The sequence below is a fragment of the Callionymus lyra genome, chromosome 10 (genome assembly GCF_982586985.1).
Source record: "Callionymus lyra chromosome 10, fCalLyr1.hap1.1, whole genome shotgun sequence".
NCBI lineage: Eukaryota > Metazoa > Chordata > Actinopteri > Syngnathiformes > Callionymidae > Callionymus > Callionymus lyra.
In genome coordinates, this window is record NC_141827.1 from 27,097,626 (window position 1) to 27,119,697 (window position 22,072).

Here is a 22,072-nt window from a genome sequence, read left to right on the forward strand (position 1 = left end):
TCAGGTTTTATTTTGAGACGAATACAAATAACGTCGGTAACCACTTCTACTCCACAATGAATATAAATAAAAGTAAAGAATGTTCAGGGTTCTTCATCGGAGTAGGAGGCTTTTAAATTTACCTCTGGTTTGCTGCAGTTTGATCCATCTTGATTTGTATCTGCACCTTTAGTTGCCCATTTTTAAGTAGCAGTTAAGATAATTACTTTGTCAAATGACAGGTCAGCGAGAATGACACACTTTTTTGATCGAGGTTAAAACTAAGGATGGGATTAGGTGATCCAATCAAATTTATGAATCCTTCTTTGTCTTTTGAACCCTTTTCCCATTTTCAAGATTTGATCCCATTACCAAAATCCAATCAGAGAACCTTTAAACAACTGGTCCCTCATTTTTCTAATCAATGGGAGTTTTTTAGTTTTTATGGATTATTATTATTAATACACTTCAATATAATTTTTTTTCTCACAATAACGTATTCATTTAAACAGCACTATATATATAAAAAATATATTTAAACTAACATTTTTGGCTTTCAAATATATTTTTGTTTTAAGTTATTTAGCTAGATAGATACACTTTATTGATCCATGCTTCAATAAACACTGTAAAAATGTATGTACTGTATATATAATAATCATTTGATTCATCTTTTTTTTTTTAATTTACATTTAACACGTAAATATTCAGGGTGTTTCTTCATTTTTGTGTTGCAATTAAATTACAGCCTCTAGATGACAGCAGGCCTTACATCCACACCCTAATAAACAATGCATGATTCCAGGATGACTGAGGACGAGAGGATATAGACGACTTCAGCTGCTTTTAACGCTGATGCTTGGAAAATTGTAAACTTTAACGGAAATTGTATTCCAAACCTAGACTTCATTTAATTCAACTCAAAACATTTTATGAAAATAAGTTGAATTTTTTGAAGGAAATCAATGTTTATGTTTGTTTTAAACAACTTGTCTGTAATGTGGTGGTTCTTCCATGATGATTTAAAAACATACATGTTTTTGTACACATTCTTACGATGTTTAATTATAGGTGTAACAGTAGACTACTCACCGTTGGCTGGATCTGCAGGTTGATAGCCGTGAGCTGGACCGGCTGAGCTTTGGCGTGGCTGTTGGAGTGAAGCGTGTGTGGGCTGATGGTCGAGTGGAAGATGGTGGCCTGCTGGCTCGGCGTAGAAGTCTGATGATTGGCGGGTTTAGGCAGGACAGGGACCGGGTGCTGGGATGGCTGGATAGAGGCTGTCTGCAGCATCTGACCAGTTCTTTGGGAACTTTGACTTTGATGGACCACAAACTGCTGCTGTTGATGCTGCTTGTGCGGCTGGACCAGCGACTGAGGTTGAATCTGCGTGTACGCTGCAACAGGAAACAAGATGTTAGCAAGGGATCAAACACGGTACACGGTAAGTTAGGGTCATTACAGTCATAAGACGAAAACATTAGCATACACACTGCTAGCACTAGCATACACACTGCTAGCACTAGCATACACAGTGCTGGCACTAGTATACACAGTGCTGGCACTAGTATACACACTGCTAGCACCAGTATACACACTGCTAGCACCAGTATACAAACTGTTAACACTAATATACACACTGCTATCACAAGCATACCCACTGCTATCACTAATATACACACTGCTAGCACTAGCATACACACTATTAGCACCAACATACACACTGCTAGCACTAGCATACACACTGTTAGCACTAGCATAAACACTGTTAGCACTAGCACACACACCGCTAGCACTGGCATACACATAGTTGGCACGAGCATAGACGCAGCTAGAACAAGCAGAGATGCAGCTAGCATTTATATACACACTGCTAGCACTAGTATACACACTGCTAGCACTAGTATACACACTGCTAGCACTAACATAAACACTGTTAGCACTAGCACACACACCTCTAGCACTAGCATAGAAATAGTCAGCACCAGCATAGACGCAGCTTTCATTAGCATAAACACTGCTAGCACTAGCACACACTCTGCTAACACTAGCATATACACTGTTACTATTATCATACATGAGGCCAGCATTAGTATTAAGTAAGTTAGTAGGTAAATAAAGTTAAATATGTCTACATTCAGTATGGATTTACACACATAAGGTTGATCTGTAACACAGTGCAGAAGTCTGTTTTGTGCAAATATATTCTAATACATTTCATTTTATATTTAATCTTAAGAACTTTAAAAATATATATATAGGCGATTTATTTTACTTTCCAATCGAAACGCAATTGTTTTTTCCCTCTGGGGATGAATAAAGCTTTTCTATTTCTATAACGAGAGAAAATGGTCAGCAGATTAGAATGAAAGCCCAATGATAATTAAAATAAAGCTAAATTGTGCCACTATTTATAGGAAGACTCAGCTTCCATTCATAATGGCAACAAACGTTACAGCTCTCATCTCGCCCTCAAAGGAACTCTCTCTGAAGTAAAAGAATCCTGCCGTCGTCATCTTAAAACTACTTTAGGCGGAGCAGTTGCCGTCTTTGCATCTTTCAACAATCCACTTAAGTTAATCAATGAGTGTGATGAAGACTCATAAAGAAAAATGCTGAGCAAAACTTCTTTCTTATCACCAATAAACCGTGTATTGTAATTCGGCTGCTGGAAGCTGCACAGCTGCCTTTTATGTCGGCTTCAAATCATCTCTCCGAAGATTGTTCCAGTATAGCCCGTCACCACCTGCCAGAGCGGGGTTGCGGGTGAAAAGACATCCTGAGGTGATTTCTGCTGACATGAAACATCCACCCAGCTCGGTGTGTCGAAGAGGAAGAGGCCCAGGGACGTGCCAAGATTCCAAACAAGTGGAACCAACTCCTCTCGCTTCACCCAGAACGAGGAGTGGTTTATTATTAGGACACGGTAAACCTTAAATATTTCATTTTATAAATTCCCTCAATTAAATCCTTTTCATGATGTTGTGTCAAGAAAAAACAGAGACAAAGTTGCATATCACCCGGATATTCCGTGATCAGTCAAGAAAAAACAGTCTGGACTTATAATTAACGTGGAGACGCAGAGGAAAACGGGTGATCTGATGAGCTGTGACACACTGAGCCATTAATATTTACACAGATTGGAGTGGCATGGACAAGCCGGGGGGTGGGGGGGGCTGCTTTCTAGAAGCACTTAAGAAAGATACATTAGTCTTATCCTGTTCCGTCACATTTATCAACCCTGCAGGGGAGCTATTTAGATGCAACCGAAGGACGGCTGCGAGACAAATATTTAAATATTTGTACCCTTCTATAGCTGTGAGTCGACAATTAACACCTAAAGATTGTAACGTTTAGCTAGAAGGAGATTTTGCCTGATGCAAGAACTTATATTTATTCCACAAAAAGTTATCAACACTATAAGTATGGTCTGTGGGTCACATGCGGCCTGAAGCCTGTATGTAAGCTGCAAATATGGAAACTAAAAAAACTTCGTCCTCTATTGCATCATCAGTATGTGTATGTGTTTGTGTTTGAACAAAACTATATTTATTTACGTTTTTACATTAGAAAATGTGCTTTAGCCCCGCCCACTGAAAACCCTCGGGTTTTGTGGAGATTACACATTGATTACACATCAATCCCTGAAGTCACCATCTCCAAGAGACACGTTGTATAAACAAAACAGGGTGTGGTTACAGCTGGCTGGAGGAGGAGTGAAACCATTATTACGTCATAATGAACTCCGCTCCAGTAGCCTCTTGTTTGCTGAGATTTCAGATTGTGGAGAAGTTTATAAAGTAATAAGTTCAAAACATACTCATGATGAAGGACTTACTGCATCTTGGAGAGGAAGACTTCAACATTTGAAACATGCGATTCAGAAGGGTGTCTTGAATAGATCTTCAACCTCTATTGTATCATCAGTATGCGTCCGTTTGTACAAAACTCTTTTATTAAAGATATTTACATTAGAAAATGTTGCACTTTAAACCATTTTTTCATCAATGAAACTTCAAGAAAAATAAATGAATCATACTCTGTGTGTATTATCAATTATTCTATTATATTTAAAATCATTTATCTAGATATTGAGTGCTTGTAAATACAATCCTCACATATATATTTTAATTAAAATATGTAAAAAAAAAAAAAAAGAATTTAGTCTAATTCTTACATCCTAGCTGGTTTTTACTTCTACTTTAGGTCTTCTTTTTGATTGCTGGACCCTCAGAACAATATAGAGCTTTAAATGTTCCTGAATAAAACTGATTCCCACAGTTTGCTAACTAGCTAGCTGTTAGTTAACTTAGTCAAAAGTATCTTATAAATAACTCTTATAAAGTTGCATTTCCTCTCGTAGAAGTGGAGGAATATGTGTTAAAAACATATAGTGCTAGAGACTCATAGATATTCTGTTCTTGACTAATATTTGAGTTTACAATTGCATGTATCTGTATAAATTTGCGACTGACTTGGCTCAGGATCTCTTGGACAACCACCAGCTTTGATTCACTTATAGTTCATGAAACCAGGAAGTGGGTTTGAACAGTGTTTTTGAGATCCTTCAGAATCTATCCATCTCTTGATTTGTACAAACTAAACCGGTGTCACAAATACTTATATAATACTATATTTGTTCTGTCAGAATCTCTTAACTCCATCCTGCATAAATGATCTTCATCAATAGTTTGTGGATTATTATTATACTCCAAAACCAGAAACATAACTAATAAAATAATGAGGTTTTTGTGAATTATAGAGTTTTGGATAATTTACACGTCAAAATCTAGGCCCTGGTGCTTAATAAAGTTAATCAAGTGATTTACTGGGGCTTGAATTCAATACAAATAAAAGGCTTGCGCTTAGTCCACCTTTTCTATTACATATTTTGTGTGTTAACCTTTTTAATTCCTTAATTCTGTAAGAAAATATTGTGTTTCCAAATAAAATCTAATCTATCTGATACAATTTGCAATTTAACCTGAACCAAAAACTAGTTAACTTCCAATGCAAGTTGACATTGTCAGCTATACACAAAGGGATGCTTCAGGCCAAAAGTCTCCTACTTCCTGTCGGCCCCTTTTGTGAGTTTTACACTTTAGGTTAATCCCTTGTTGAAACCACCAACCTCCACATGAACCCTTTTCTTAACCATTAAGAATAGAAGTTGCTCTGAAAATGGGGATTCATTTTTAAAACTATCCGTCTTTGAGCAACTTGATGACCTGGAACAGTCAGTTCTGCTCATAGGTAAGTGATAGTTACCCACACTATCCTATTGGTTGCACACAACCCTCACAGAGTGAGGACGGTGAACATCACACACCCACTGTGCACATGTAATCTCTGATAGAATCCACACTTCCAGGCCACAGCCCCCCAGAGTTTTAGTGTAGAAAGTTCAAAAGTTGTAGTTGTATAACAACATATTTAATGTAGCTTAACCTTGTTTTTTGTGTTCATTACTGCATGTTCCATCAAAAATAAATATCGCCCTATTTTAAAAGATAAGCACAAGAATGTTGTAACCAGAGACAGTTTTGATGGATATCATTAGAACTTGAGCACTCGAGGCCAGAAATATACTTTCTCCACTCAAGCCAAACTAGATAAAAATACACAAACAGATGGATGCAGAACTGAGGACTGAAAGAAACGTTATAAAAACAGCATTTTTACCAGCTGGTGCCCAAAGTAGAGTTTTAAATATCCAACCATGACATTATGTAATGTTTTGACAGAAAGATTTTACTTGATAAAAATAAAAAGCACTGACAGACACACAGCATCTGTTTTTGTCAGGTTGACTTAGATGTACTTTTAAGTTTATAAATAGACATCATCATATCTTTTTCTGGTCGCTCAGGTCTTCTCCATCAAACTCAAGCAACATAAATAAAACAAGTTTCAGTCTTGTTTGATTCTGCTTTTAAAGATGTATTAGTTTATGATTAGCTAGTTTAGAGTCAAGTTTCGTTGGTTATGTTGAGTGTTACTGTGATGTAGTTTGGTTTGTGGTCCTAATTGTTGCCCAAATATTGTTCACACATCTTTTGTAGTGTTGTTTAACAATGGATGCTTCAGTGGGTGGGCTTGAAATTGTGACCGGGTGAGAAATGAACCTGTTCAAGTGATTTGTCACTGAAATATGAGAGGTTAAAATCTTTGCACAATTTAAAATATTGAAAATTTTAATCTTTCTTCATATTCATTGATGGGAAAATTCTATGTTAATATCTTCGTTTAGCCTTAAGCGTTAATTTTGGAAACATTTTAAAAAAAATTAAAGAAATCAGTTTCACATTCGTCAAGTTTTTTGTAAAAAATAAAAACAAAGCCAATAACAAGTTATTGCTCATTTGTATTTATTTTTCGTTAAAATAGGGGTCGGCAACGTTTACCACTCAAAGAACAATATGGACCCGATTCCTACAGAAAAGAAAACACTGGAAGACGCAAAACGTCACTCCACGTCAACAATATTCCGGACGACATTGCACAGACACTGGGCTCTCCGTGGATTACCATCCTCACATTATCATCACGTACACAAAAGAGGGGATGCCGCAGCGGTGCTCTGGTCAGGCTACGGATTGTAGGGAAGCGGCCAAACAGTCCCACGCTCCCAAGTATTTTTTTAAAATCTGCGAAAGTTTGAACTTTGAGAGGGTTTACATAAGAGAGAACTTTGAGAAATTGTTAATGCCTGTCTGAGAAAAGTGTATGAAAGTGTGTGGTTAGTGGTTTTACGGCCTTAAAACATGTATAGTAATTGTAAAAAATAAAGCCGATTACTTCTCGGATTGTTAGTGGCCTGAATCCCTCATGCCAATGCTTTAATACAAAAGGGAAGACCAAGACAACTGAGCTCCAGTCGCTACATTAAAATGAAATGAAACATTTTTGTCTATATCTTTAAAAAGAACCAATTATTGTGAAATTAATCCAGACTCTTAGTCGACATGAGGGAGAGTAGAAATAAGTGAAATATCACTTTAAGCATTGAACAGTTTGTCCTGTTGAAATGCAAAGCACTATGTGACTAAAGAATTATATATAAACTAATATACATCATAAGAATTGTATCATCATCCTCATCATTATTATTATAATCATTTCAACAATGTAGAATACAAAATAAAAGGACATTCACCAGGTCTTGATTATTTTTTTTAGGTCTGCTAAAATTTTAAATAACATTTTTGACCAAACTAAAGTAAAATACTATTACGCTCATTCTTGATCCCGTTACTGTTCCTTTTAGACTGAGACAGGTGAGGGGGTAGCGAGGACATACAGTAAGTTGTTTTTTTCATTAAAATGAATAAATACATGAATGAAACATAGGAAAATAATTGTGTTTTTTCTTTTTCTTTAATTTTATTTTAAATTAATCAAAGATTTCATCAACACTGTTCTGACACAGCCCATTGTTAGAACCTCTGTTGCCACAAAAATAAGATCAGATCTCTCTTGTCAGTTACTCATTTTGTATTCCTGGTAACTTCAAAAAAGATTTCATATATAAACACTTGTCTCCTGAAGCAGAAATGGAATTCAAAATTTGAATATAAAATTTACTTTATTAATAAAATGTGTTTAAGTTAAGTTTAATGTTACAAAAAGAATATATATAATTAGAAAATAAATAAATAAAACCAAAAATGTAAATTGTAAACACCTGAGACAGTGTGTCCCTGCAATCTAAGCTGCCATTGTTCCCAATTTTTGTGCATCCATGAGCCCCGACACGCTCAGACCATATCAAGTCCCCGCCCCCTTCTTTGACTCCTTAGACGCCACAATGGAGTCTCCACATTGAAAACAAGAGAGGAAATGAAGGCCCTGTTTACCACATCACTGTTGCTGACTTCAGAGGTGCATGAAGTACTTGGTTACACAGACTGATAAGGTGTATTAAATGAGGCTCATCTCTCAAACAACTAGCTTCAATTCATTCACAGCTCATTCACGAGACTCTTGCGTGGCGTCCACCCTTTTCAAGGCTGCAAGTCACACAAAGCAGGTTGATTGTTGCAGATGTTGTTAAGACAACTTGTCAGAACATGCTTCTCAAACCCATTCAGAATCGTGAAACAAGTACCCTGAGGGGAAGGCTCTTACAGTTGTGCCATGAAACTAATTTTAATTTATTTAGTTTTATATATTTTCCACACACGCTCTCTGGCAATGATGGATGAAGCATATTCAATTACAAAAACGTTTTTACGTTTTTGTTTTAGTCATACCTTTACATTTTACGTCAAACAATATACATGAACGTCTACAGTGTCTACAAACATACCTGGAGCGATCAGAGGCTGCGCTGTGAGGTTACGGCTCATGTTTATGGCTCGGACTTCGGTGACCGGCGACGCCTCCGCCTTCTTTCCTCCTTCGGAGGAACCGTCGACTGAGCCAGACTTCCCTCCTGTGGAAGCTTGACTCCCTTGGCTGGGGATCTTCAGAGATGCCGGCTGGATGGCGACGGGACTCTGCTTAAGGCTCAGAGCCTGCAGGGTCTGCGTCTGTGAGGAGGACGATGCTGCCCCCTGCTGGCCGCGTATGGCTAAATTCTGGACCTGAGTCTTGGAACAGAAAGAGAAATATTTAAAAAGCCAATTTATAAAAGGACAGATTGAATATTGTAATGGGAAGTAACACTTAACTTATTACTAATTTTAAAAACTGGGATACAGTTATATATGATAAATACTTTTATAGGATTAAAACCTTATATCTTATACCTTATATCTTCTAAAAGAAGATCAGAGGTCATTTTTAACTAGTATATTACACAACACACATAAACAAACAAGTTACAAGAGTATCCTTTTACACTCAAGCAGGGGTCCCCAAACTTTTTCCTGTGAGGGCCACAGTTTAATAAGAAAGGACGATTATTTAAATAGAGCTTAATTGTTTATTTAATTAATCCTGTGTTTTTTTTTTGTTTTTTTTTAATGTGTTCTCGTTTTAAAAGAAGAGTTACACACAGATCATTGACTGAAGTTTTGACCTCCACCAGCTGACTACAGTTTTGTCTATTTGTTCAGGCTTTTCCTTGAATTTCTCGAACTCCTGTGTTGTTCTCAGTATTATCTTGATCTTTAAAGTATGTACTTTTTTGAGTATTGTTTTGATTGTTTAAGCGCTTTGTGACCCTGGTCTCGAAAAGCGCTTTATAAATAAATATTACTTACTTACTTAATAAAGGAGCTCTATGCGGTTTTAAGTCGAGCGACGCCATTGGACTAGAGGGGTAGTGTTTAGCCCGACGGGAAACCACATTTCCCATGAGCATTTCTCCAGAGCTGCTTTAAAACTAAATTAATCCCTTCTATTGATCACTTCACAATTGGGTTCATACATTTCTTTTACTATGACACTGATTTCTCTGGTTTAAAACTTCTGCTAAAATCCCAGTTTTATGTAGAATAAACCACAAAAAAAGCAAATGGATATGTTTCCATGGAGACCAATGACGTGACGAAAACAGTGACCAATTTCTGTTCACTCGTGAAGAAATTAAACGGTAATATTGGACCCTTGTGTATTTTGAATGAGCTCCACTCTTGTAATCTAGTAAACTAAATGTAGCCAAGCGTTGTCAAACTCACAAAAGAAGACTAAATCGCTTATTAGGAGTCTCTGTGTCATTGTTAAGATCCATAATCTCTGTGCCTCGTCTTATCTTAAACACTGGCGTCTTCATAGATCAACCACATAAACATCTATCTACTTTGATTTTTAGGAAACCATCCGGCTGGGCCACATAAACACTGGTGAGATAGACATTATCACTCTTTTACCTGTGAAGACGCTTGTGAGGAGTTATCGGACTGCACTGCTGTCACTGTAGCTGTTGGGGTGAAGATCAACTGAGGGGACAGGGGGACTGCTCGACCTAGACTCCTGGCTACTTGCACCAGGTTACTTTGCTGAGCCTGAAATATAAAAAACAAAACAACATTAAATTATCTCCTTAGCAGCGAAAAATATTTATAAATCTAAAAAGTCGAGAGTAAAAATAAGCAAATACTTTTCCCCACGTTAAGTTTCTTTTTTTTTCCTAAATGTGTCTTTCAACCAAATTAATCCAGACCACCAACAGAGAGAAACGTCTAAACTAGTGCTCAGCTGAAATACATTGAGATTAGGAGTGCGTGTTGTTAACTTATGTGAACCCAGTTTTGAGTGCATTCTCACCATCTGTGCACGCAGGTACATCTGTGCTTGGCTGGCGGTGAGTGTAGGACTTGAGGGGCTGCCCAGAAGAACGGCCTGCTGGGAGATACTGGTGGGGGTGGAGTTGATGCTCTGGGCTCTGCTGATCAGCTGTGCTGCTGCTGGAGACGTGGTCAAGTTGATCTACAGGGACAGAAGAATTTAGGTTACAGACTTTGGCGCGTTCTTCTTTGAAATGTTCCTTTTGCTACAGCAATTTTAAAAAAATACCTATTCTATGGGAGCTCAAGTAATTTATTCAAATTATGAAATCTGTTGTCAAGAATCTGGCAATACTATGGTTCACGATACACGAATATCAAGATGTTTGCAATAACAAGTATATATTTGTAGTATTGTCGAGTACATGACTCTTGACGCAGTTGTAGCTGCTTTCATTCGTTTTGAAACCAAAATGTGTCCAAACATTGGCTATAAAAGCTGCTGGAGTCGACTGTATCCTCTTTTCCTCAGTCATTGCAAAGGTCTCGCAGGACTTCGTAGTTCTTTTAGTTGCAGAGGAAGTTATGCCTGCTGCCGTCTAGTGGCCGGCAGTTTTATTGCAACACGAAAACTAAAGCGCCGTGAATATTGACATTTTAATTCAAAAAATTAATGTTTAAATATATCAAAACATTTTATATATCATATTAATTTCAATTTCGGGCCGTCATGTAGTCACATGACTTAAGAGTGGCAGAAGAGCCACAGCGCCAATAGCGCAGCTGAGCAGAACAGGTGGGAGAGTCGTAAACACTCCGCTTTAACCAGTTGATTAATCACGTTGACAGAAGCTAAAGAGCAGGAGTATATGACAACTGTGTGGATGGATGCTACCAGTGTCTCAACAACATGGAACAACCAAACTCTTCAAACCTCTGTATGACCACAAATCTAATCAACACACAAGTTGATATGACACGAACAATTGTCTAATACGACAATGGCAGCTTGGATGAATGAAAGAAACAGACTAAAGTGTTTTAAACATGTTTACATCCTGACATCGGTTTGTAAGTTGGAATTTAGACGTGTCGCTGGCGTGTCTCTGTGTGTGTGCTTATGACTAATAAAAATGACTTAATACATTTATCTTAACAATCACAAAGAAATGATACTGTAAAGTCAATTATCTATTACTATATCTAAAACTGCATGAAAAAGAGGATATTGAAAAAATAATCGCAATATTTACGAAAATGATTAATTATTATCAATAAACGGTGCAGTTGAATATCAATACGATATTCTGAAAAAAAACATGCCGATAACACTTACTGTGGCCTGAGTGGATCCGGTTTGTTGCGAAGACGTTCCGTTCTGTGAGGAGTTCTGCCGACCAGCTGCAATAGTAGCCTGGCGACAGGGGAAGAAGCGACGTAAAAGACCTCTCTTGTGTGGGGTTGACAAATCCTGGTTCGTCCCAGACCTGTAGACTCTGGAGCTGAGCGCTGCTGAGGTTGTGCTGCTGCTGCAGGGCGGCGGTCTGGAGCATCAGATGCTGCTGCTGTGCCGCGTACATGTGCTGCAGGTACTGAGCCGCCGTGTTGGGTTGTCTGTGCAGGGCCTGCTGGAACACCTGAAAAGATTGAATCGTCCATTAAATAAAACTACATTATAGCGTCCCCGTCCATGTATTAGCGTGGAGTTTTTTTATCCAACAGCTTGAGAAGATTGCTTTGAAGAAAAATGACTGGACAACTTTTCAATAGTCCTATTATTTAGGAAGGAATACAAACTTCTTCCAGTTTCTACTGAATCCTCTCCTCTTTGCTATAGATAAATAAACCTCAATTCCTCTAAAATTGTTCTCTCCTCAACTGGACTTTCTTCCAGTCTATCAGTGTCGGTCTCAAGATCACATTCATCACAAGGACCGGAATGAACCCAGATTTTCTTAAACAAAGCTCTTGCTGTTTACTCGAGGACCTCTGGGTAAAAAAAAAAAATAATAATCTTGAATCATTTAATTCTTTTGAGTGACTGATGTTCTTCAGTGAGTTTTACCAGAAGACTGATTCAAAAATATTTAAAAGGATAATCTTATCCGAAATAAGGAAATCATAAACCAGTTTAAAAAAGTTAATTTTCATCAAGGAAACCCCTAAATATTAACTTTCTAGGCGAGTAGAAAGAGGAAATCAAGTAGTAAATACTAGTGATAAAGCCTCATGAAACAACTGTCGAGTCATCATTGAACAGTGTCTTAATTTTGAAAGGCCACTAGATGACACTCAGTTTGAAAATGATGCCAGGTTTTATTGAATAAGTAGGTCAGGGCAAAACACCTAGAGGTCTTTCAAAATTAAGACACTGCATCATGATACTTCATCAGCCGTTTCATGAAGCCTCATCAACAGTCGTCTCAATTTTTTATTTTCATACTTTCTTTAAGTTTATATTTTGAGGTTCACTTGATTAAATAATGTCTTACTAGTTAATAATCCAATAATAAGCAGTTTCCTGAAGCCTCATCAACCACAATCACTTCTAAACAGTTTTTATTCTTTGCCAAAAAATAGAAAAAAAAATCATCTTGACAAGCAAACTGTACCGTATTTATAAAAGCTTTGTCTTTGTTAACTGTATGTTGACCGACTCCTAAAACTGAAAATTCTTAAATGTGCCCAGATTAATCATATACTTTTTAGAGAAGAACTGTATCATTATAATACCAATATAATCTATTGGTTCTCTTCATGGATATAACATATGACACCAACCAAGTTACACCAGAGAGAGCAAAGATCCTCATCAACAATAGCAAGCAATAAATGTAACTTAAATTGAAGCAAAAATAACACTTTTTACATTTTATTTATCACTGTTATTTGAGGTAGTGTAGGGCAGTATGCGAGCTAGTGACTTAAACTCAGGGATCAGGCCAGGATTGAAGCTTAAATTATTTTTAACCGAATCTTAATCAATTCCAGACATTACATTTTCCAAAACCTCTTGGCCTGTTGTGCTTCAAGTCTTGGCTCCTGCTCAACCTTTCAACTCTGAGAGTCCTCGCTGCCTGCTTTAATAAAAACCCAAGATCTAAACTGGGTGAAATCAGCAGTGGTGCTGGTATTCAACTATGACCATAAACGACCATCAGTTGTCACACGGAGACAAAAGTGCTCGTCTTTTAAAAGTCAAAACAGGCAAGAAAGAGCCGCTGTCAAAGAGTAAGCTCTAAAAAGTGGACCGGCGAATGAAAGGGGGGGGGGGGGTCAGGCCTGTGTTGATGCTAATCCTGGGGTCACAAGGTCAGAAGCTTTAAGGCGGAAAAAAAGAATTCCCTCCTTTAACAGGAAAAGACATCGACTCTGACTTCTACATTGTATCATTCAAAAGGCACTTTTATCGGTCCATTTCATGAGCTTTCAATTGAGAGATGATGTGTCAAAATGTGTTGTGAATTTAAAAAAAAATTTAATTCAATTTTATTTAATGTCATTGTCAACATAATTCCTTAACTTTGCCATTTTTCCCAAAGGACGTTGATAGTTTTCACCCGTTTGGAAAGTCTGAAAATATTTCTTCCATGAATTGGATTATTGTAATTATGCTGCTACAGCATTTTTTATTTAATATGAAAACGATTCATGTCTTTTCACCCTAGAACACTCACATTTGGTGGCTTTTACAACCCGCTTATAGTAGGGATGAGTTCATGAGGCTTCTTGAAACAGCTGATGAGGTATCATGATAGTCTCTTTTGAAAGACCACTAGATGTCACTCTAAGCTTTAAAATAGTTGGCTCTGATCTACCAATTCAACGAAAAATGGCATCATTTTCAAACTGAGAGTGCCATCTAGTGGTCTTTTAAAATAAAGACACCGAGTCATGATACCTCATCAGTCATTCCATGTAAACTCAACAACCCATCATTAGCTTATGATTGTGAAAATGCAGTTTTTGAACTGTAAAGCAAGTGTATACATTTCCTCAACTGCATGCTAGCTTGGCTAGTCCAAAACAGGGTAAGCAGCCATTCTGATGTGACATTTACAGTCTAAATTCTGAAGTTAAAATTCTTCTTTTAATCTTTAATCTTTTTTTTTTACATTTTAATGCTGCAATATGAAATAGCTGCCATATGGAAATGTACCTCTGGGGTCTCAATAAAATAGACAATATTAATGGGGATTTATGCTGCAGAAAATATTTATGCCGGTCATACATATATTAAATGATAGTTTTATCTAACATTTAATTGTTTGCACAGAAAAAGTAAAAGAAAATGTTATACTCAAAAGTGCAGGTTTCTTAATATTTACCTGAACAGTTTGTCTGTCAGTTATCCCGCCATAAACGGATATCTGTGGCACCGTCTGTCTTCCTGCTGTAGTACCACTACTGGAACTGCTACTCGTACTACTACTGCTAATACCACTAACACTAATAGTGGCAGAAGTAGTAATAGTTGGAATAGTATTACTGTTGACTGTAGTAGCACTACTGCTGTTGTTGTTGTTGTTGTTGCTGCCGCTGCCCGCCGCAGTGGAGCTGGGAGTGCTGGATGTGGTGGTGGGAGTAGTTGTTGTGGTGGTGGGCCCAGTACTGCCGGCTGTCGTGGTGGCAGGGGCCCCCGGTTCACTCATGGTGCCCCCTGCTCTCCTCACCTTTGACCCCCGGCTCTTCTGAATGGCTCTCCTGTGTCTGGGGGGGAGAGAAAAGATGTGAAAACATGAGAAAACATCCACACTACTTTCACCCCATATGAAGGACCCACACGGTCTGACAACGATTCCATATTTAGGCGATAAAAGAGTGTAAAAGCACTTTTATTTTAACCGTTTGTTCATTCTCAAAGTGGACAAAGGCTCTGGAATAGTGTCTGTTTGCCTAAGAGGAACATTTTCCGATCAAATTGGAATATCTTTAAGGCACTTTCAAGTCTGAATGAAAGATTGTTCAGCAGCATCAATGTATTATTCCGCAACCACACAATTAAAATAATAAAACATCATTTTAAACCTCTGTTCACTGAACGTGCTCTTTAATCATAAAATGCCCTGGCGAAGAGTACCACTATAAAAAAAATACCAAAACAAAAACTTGACTTCATTTTTTTCACAGCAAAGCCGGCTGGTGAGAAAAAACACAAGAATTCAATTTAGGAGAGGTAATGAGGGCGGCAAACGATTTGGGATAAAAGAAAGGACATCTGGTGAGAAGGCCTGGATTACACATTGAAGCATTTAACATAAACGAAGCACACGCAGTCGGTGAAAGTTAATTAAGCAGATGTGGCAGAACAGCCGGAACAAAACAAACACAATTTAATACGAATCAGTTGCTCCCCCCGCCTTTCATTATCTCTGCGATTACAAACAGAAATTAAACCTTTGCGGCCCCGGGGGGCTCAAATTGATGCAACACTATATATTTGCAGCGACTGAATCCCAACCCGTTCAATATTAGGCTGGATTAAAACAGGAGATCGTAAAAAAGTAGCTGAAATGATAACAAATATGAATGCAAAGAATATTTAAAAAAAAACTAAAAAAAACACCCCTTTTTTAATGACCGTTTAAAGATGAGTTAAGGTTCTACTGAGACTGTGCGGCTACGATGGAGCTCGTTGCTATAAATACTTTATCGTCTTGCTGCGTTTGATGAATAAAAGAAACGTCTCATTGTGTTTACTTGCATTTCTGTTTTATAGACCAACTTATTAGCCAACTCCTTTGCCTCTTTCCAGATGTGTCAGTCAGATCCGAGCAGAGGGGCTCTCAAACGTTATTTAGTTCATTAGAAGAAGGAATTTATAAAGTCGTACACACACACACACACACACACACACTGATCCGAATGTGGTGGAATACACAAGTATTGAGTTGGAGCGTCACATATTCATTCGATCTTTTAAACATACATCTGAATCAGAAACAGCTTTAATTGTCGTGTATATATTCACTTTTCTCCGGCTGACTTTTCTATGACTCTTTAAGAATTTGCATTTTCGTGAACACAGGATAGAATAAAAAATATATGACAAATAGAGAAAAAAAACAGGAAAGATAATGACAGGCGACATAATGCATCGGTTTATTAGAGGGAAACAAACGCGTACCACTTTTAAATGTATCACTAATCATAATAAATCAGTATATAAGAGTTATTTTGTTAGATTTTTAACCTTTTTTTAAGACTACAACAGGCCAATACCCATTTAATGCTAATTTCTTTCTGGTAACTTGAATTAAAGAAGAAGTCTAATATTTAATACATCTTTGAATTATGTATAACTTTTGTAAAGTCTGGAAGGGCCACAATTTATCCCATGTTATTGAATGGATCATATCCAGGAAAATGCTTATGTTGTGATGCTAACATTTTTTTTTTTTTAGTGTACAATTGTCTTTTGGATCTCCATCACTTCATGATGCTTTTAACTATGGATTTAAAGTTTCACCCTTTCTAATAAACTTGAATATCCTTTTTTCAGAGTAGGATTCTTCCGATTATTTTTAAATACCATTTTGAGATCCATTAGAATTAAACCCCATGTGCACCATTAAAATGGCGTGCATGAGTTTGGGGCGCCAAAGAGGATAAAAGCGGCATTAGAGGAGCTGAAATCTTTCTAAAAACAAAGGGAGGACTGGATTCTAACCTCGAGGTTAGAGGATGAGTGTTTAGCTAGAAAGGGGGTGGGGGGGTGGCTCCGGTGACTCGGGTTGAAGGTTGAACGAGCAGGTTCTGGGGCTTAAATGAGATGGAGAGGGAAGGGTGCGTGTGGTGGAAGTAATTAAATAAGGGGGCAAATACAGACGCCCACCATGCCGCCGCTCTAAAGCCACCCCACAACCCCCCTACCTCACTTCAATGGTGCTTGGAGCAGATTACACACAAATGCACAGCCCCTCGGCTGAACCCCCTCACATAATTACCAACACCATCTTGACGCATGTTTCAGGAAACAACTGGAAAAGCATATCTGGCGTAGATTTTAAATGTTGTGTGAGGCGGTAAAACTTTTGTAAAGTTGATCTGAACTAAGAGGTGAGAAACTTCAGAGCCTTGAAAGCTCGATGGATGTAAACTTGTGACAATAAAACGGATGATGATGAATAACAGGACTGCAGGGTTGTTGCTTAAACTGGGGAAAGGTCTTTGCAAGACCAGAGACAGGAGACTTGTTTGCATCCAAATCTTGACCCCTGTGAAAACGGACAGCTATTCATAATCAAAACAATCTGTCCATATCAGGAAGTCAATTTATTATTTTAAGATTAAGATTAACGTGCATGTTTTAAAAGAACTTGAGTTTTTTTCTAACCAACTTCATTTTGGATGGAATTAATATATTCTTCCGTAAAAAAAAAAACAACCCTATAGTACATTTTATATATTTAGAAGATTTAAAGTACTTTTGTAATCACACTATCGGCTTAAAACCATTATCAATGATAGGTGTGAAAGCTCTGGACCGTTCACAGCATAACATACAGTTACCAGAGTATTAACTATGATTGGGTGGTGGTTGTGCTGTGTAGAAAAACATGTTAGGACTCCTGATCATGTAAGTAAGAACGTCCTCAGTATGTACTAGTCGTTTTTGTCGGAATATTGTCATCAAGACTCCATCACATAATGGAAAAAAAAGACATGATGCGACATAAATGCTTGATCATGTTACTAGCATGACGACATCTATTGGTAGAATAATAGGGAAATAAAGTCTAGACTTAACTTATTAGGCAGGGCTATTTATAAATGGTGCATTTAATAGCGTGGGACAATTATAAATCACACAAATCCAACCTTAACTGAATGAATCTCAACAAAAATAAATAATTAACAACATAAAATACCGTGGGCACCTTAAAGAAATCAATACACAAACACCTCTTTTAGACCGCTTGCTCAAACCAACTCAAGGCCGTGTGTCATGGATTCTTTTGAACCAAAGCTTCCAGAACAAGGGGTGTCAAACTCAATCACACAAGGGTGCAAAAATCTTTTTAACAGTTTGAGTTGCGGGAAGAAAAATCTGTTACCAAACTGTCTGACAAAATTGCAATCAGACGCCTACTTCTTGTCACAATGTTTGAGGCTTCGTCTTCTTCATTGTCGGTGTTCCTTTTCATCAACATCAGATTGACCCTTACTGGAAGAATCTTGTTTTCTCATCTCATTTCAAACACAATCCTGTGTTGTTCTCTGTGTTGTCTTGACCTTTAAGTATATATTTTATTGAGTATTGTTTTGATTGTTTAAGCGCTTTGTGACCCTGGTCTGGAAAAGCGCTCTATAAATATTAATTACTTACTTACTTAAATATTCAGAGATCAGCAGGTCAACATGAAGATCCATCTGCTTTGATTTGAGCAAAGCATCCGCCACATACAATGACTTGGTTGGCCAGATTTGGCCCCAGGCCCATGAGTTTGACTCGGGTTCTAGAAGGGAAGCATGTTCTTTTCCTTTATGGTTTAACCTCAACTTTAGATTTGCACAGTTTTGTATAAAAAGGAATCTGGGACGCGTGGTGCCGCAGAGGTAAGTGCAAACGCCTCACAGCAAGAAGGTTAACTGTTGGCTTCCAGGCCAGGAGGAAGCCAACTTGTGATCTTTCTGTGTGGAGTTTGTATGTTCTCGCGTGGGTTTCCTTCCACAGTCAAAAAACATACAGAGGTCAATTGGGAACTTGTGGAAATTGTCTGTAGCTGTGTGTGCGTTTGTGTGTGGTTGTCTGTCTTTGTGTAACCTGTGACAGACTGCAGTCCTGTCCAGGGTGTCCCACGCCTCTCCCCTGTAGAATGTGGTCTTAAGCGGTAAGGAGTATGAATTGATTAATTTGTAATCTGAAAAGAAAAAATGTGCAGGAATGAAAGAAGCTTTTAAAGACAGAAGGCGTGGGTACCATTAATGAACATTTGTGATTGCTACTTGGACCCATTGTAACAATAGACAAAAGAAAACAACATTGTTTTAAGCACTATTCTATTCAAAATCAGCCGGCTTGGTTGTGCAGGATTACAAATGAGAGCGATGGCATGACTTTCCATATTCAATTAGTCCATGCAAATTGCACAGCGGTTGTCCTGAGAAAAATCCATTTGAGTGGCAGAATCAAGCAGAACTTGGAGGCAAATCGTATCAAAGGGCAATCTGGGAACACTTGTCGAGGCAAGAGTCATTAACGTCGTGTCGACATGTGACGCCTCTGATTAAAAGAAACGGCTCTAAAAAGGTGCAATTGGATCATAATCAATCTTGAGAATTACAGTGATAAAAGAAGTGTTATAGAAATATTTACTTTGGCCAAGTCTTGATGAAGGCTTTAAGACAAATATTGATTCTCTTGGGGGGGGGACTTTTGTGGCAATTTTCTCTGTGTCTTAGAATTTCTTGGGTCAATTAAATTGATACAAAAATACCATTATCAACATCATTCATTCATTTTAAAGGAACAGAGATTATTTCTAAATATAGCTCCGTTGTTGTCAAAGGAGTTGGCATCTAAAGAGTTAAATATGCCAAAAAAAGGTTAATGGATATTAGAATCAATATCAGCCCAATAAGAAATGCAACAAAGATATAACACAAGCTTCTGATGACATGTATATATAAATATTTCTCATATGTTGAAAGGACCCAAGGTGGACATATTTGTAATACAATATACAGTATACTTGTGCTTCAATTTTTAATTATTCATGAAATTGTTCTTGCTTTATTGTAGTGTTTAAAGTCTCCATTTGTTAGGGGAAGTGGTAGGTTTCTCGGGATATTGTGTGTGTGAATATGAATGTTTTAGAAACATTTTTTTCAAAAATGTTGAGGAAAAAACTTCTATATCGTATCATTTCATCTCTGAAGCATGAGTAGACACAATATTAGCAGCTGATGAAGAAATAATGGTGTGCACTAGCAGCTAACGGTCGAGGGATGGAACATGATTTTGAAACATAATCGTACGATTAAATTATCTGTTGATGACAGTTTAACTCTTGATGTAGCCAGAAAGCTCAATAAAATTCTTAGACAATTCAATACCACAAACAACCTTTTTCTATACCGTGACACATCAAAATATTGTGGAGAACTTAATGAGATTGTGTTTATTTAAGTGCAAACCTGATCCGCAATGCGTTACCGTCATGACTGACCAACAAATGTCCAAATATGAAGCCGATTGAGAAGCTTTTCTGCTTGTAAACAAAGCACTGCTATCACAGCTAAAGCCTGTTCGCTCAGCTGTGCGCGGTCATTAGCCTACATCCCACAGTCTGCTACCCATGCCATGAGTGGGGAGGGAATCCCCTCTGGTAATGACGCCTTTGGCCCCCTGTCTGCCTGAGAGGAGTCACCCATCCATCAGTGAAGATGGGAAAAACCAAGCACCCCCACGTTGTCACAGTGTTCTATGAAAGACACTCCTTGCAATATTTTGGTTGGTGCCGGGAAAGAAAAGTCCAAGTAGTAAAACTGAACTGTCACATTTGGAAGGGGTTGTGGATGAAAGCTATTAAAAGCTTGTCAGACAGACAGACTGTCTCCACAGTCTCACAAGTCCATCAACATCCTTCCTTGAAATACCACAACAGCAAATGAATCGATAATGCACGTTAATGGCTGCGACCACAGGACACATTTTTTTTAGGGTTTTGCATACGCGCTAAGCCGCCGCTAAGACAAAGCCCCCCAAAAAACCCTGATGCTCCTACCTCCTGTGACCCCCCCAACGCGATGCTGGGGTATGATGCCCCATCCCCCGGGAGTGTGCTGTCCTCCTTCAGGATGTTCCACTTCTTTTGTCTGCCGCTCTGAGTGGCTGCTCTGGGCAAGTGACTGAAAGAGTGCGCTTCTGTGCTCTATCAACAAAAAAAATCCCAGACCCCTCTCTATCTATACCCCCTGATACACGGCACAGCTCCTCGTTTCTGTTTCGACACTCCGGTCCGCCAACCAGACCCAAGCCTGCCTCCTGATTATGTGGTATCCTAGCAACAGCAAACTGGGTGTCAAAGGAATCTACGTTCGGTGCTGCGTGCCGATTGGACAGAAGCATCCTCTCTAATGAAGATGATGGTAATCATGTGTCTCCCCTCCCCCTCCCACACAGTGCATCGTGGATTTATTTAGCATACATGGAATATATATATATATATATATATATATATATATGTATTTCTTTAAATAGAAAACTAAATCATCATCAACAATCTGGGGAATGACTGAGACGTGCGAGAAACTGAAATAGAACCTTCAAAGATTGTCAGCTTTGAACTATAAAAAACCCAATTTCCACAAATAGCTTGAGACAATTTTAAACGACAAGAATCAGGAAACTAAACCTCACTTCTCATCTAAAAATAATTTTCAGGTGATTTCAGATATATTTTAAATCCGATATAAAATTAAATGGGAATAATGAAAAATTAAAATAGTGCCGTGACTTTTCTTTCCACTTTTCTTTTTTTCATATTGACCTTGAAACAAGATAAAATGCCGTAATTTTAGAAAAGTTAAATCCAATCGTTTGAAACATCCTCATCATTTGGGGGTTAGAATAGAAAAATAAATTGTATCATATTTTTATCTCTATTCAAAGTCAGGATTGAGAGCAATACATGTTTTCATTCTGAACTTTAAATAACAAAAAAAGTAAAACAAAATGTCATATTTTGTGTATTTGTTTTAATGGGTTTAATATATGAGCAAATAAAATTTCCTACGAAATTCCACCTCATTAGTAACTGCGCAAAAAAAGAGAAATACAATAATATAATAATAAATATTATTAACATTTACATATAATTCCTCAATCAATTCTTCATGATTTTTTTTTCCCCAGACTATTTTTGATCATGGAGTAAGTTAAAAATAATATATTTTAATTGTGAAAAGAAAATTGA

The 22,072-nt window shown here is 37.7% G+C and overlaps 1 protein-coding gene across 2 annotated transcripts in view; it reads right to left on the minus strand.

Moving 5' to 3' along the window:
- Window positions 1–22,072, minus strand: part of phc2b (polyhomeotic homolog 2b (Drosophila)) — a 35,121-nt gene that overhangs the window by 7,460 nt on the left and 5,589 nt on the right. Inside the window, exons 1-8 of one of the 2 annotated variants that reach the window (XM_087800958.1) lie at window positions 20,882–20,985; window positions 14,480–14,861; window positions 11,639–11,788; window positions 11,488–11,565; window positions 10,192–10,353; window positions 9,795–9,929; window positions 8,288–8,570; window positions 1,072–1,376 (exon numbers count right to left, since the gene is read on the minus strand). In XM_087800958.1, coding sequence (XP_087657084.1) covers window positions 1,072–1,376; window positions 8,288–8,570; window positions 9,795–9,929; window positions 10,192–10,353; window positions 11,488–11,565; window positions 11,639–11,788; window positions 14,480–14,861; window positions 20,882–20,925 — 1,539 coding nt within the window. In that variant the 5' untranslated portion in view covers window positions 20,926–20,985. Of the gene's footprint in view, window positions 1–1,071; window positions 1,377–8,287; window positions 8,571–9,794; window positions 9,930–10,191; window positions 10,354–11,487; window positions 11,566–11,638; window positions 11,789–14,479; window positions 14,862–20,881; window positions 20,986–22,072 lie in introns of those variants that run through there. The other variant, XM_087800959.1, reaches the window with a different exon arrangement.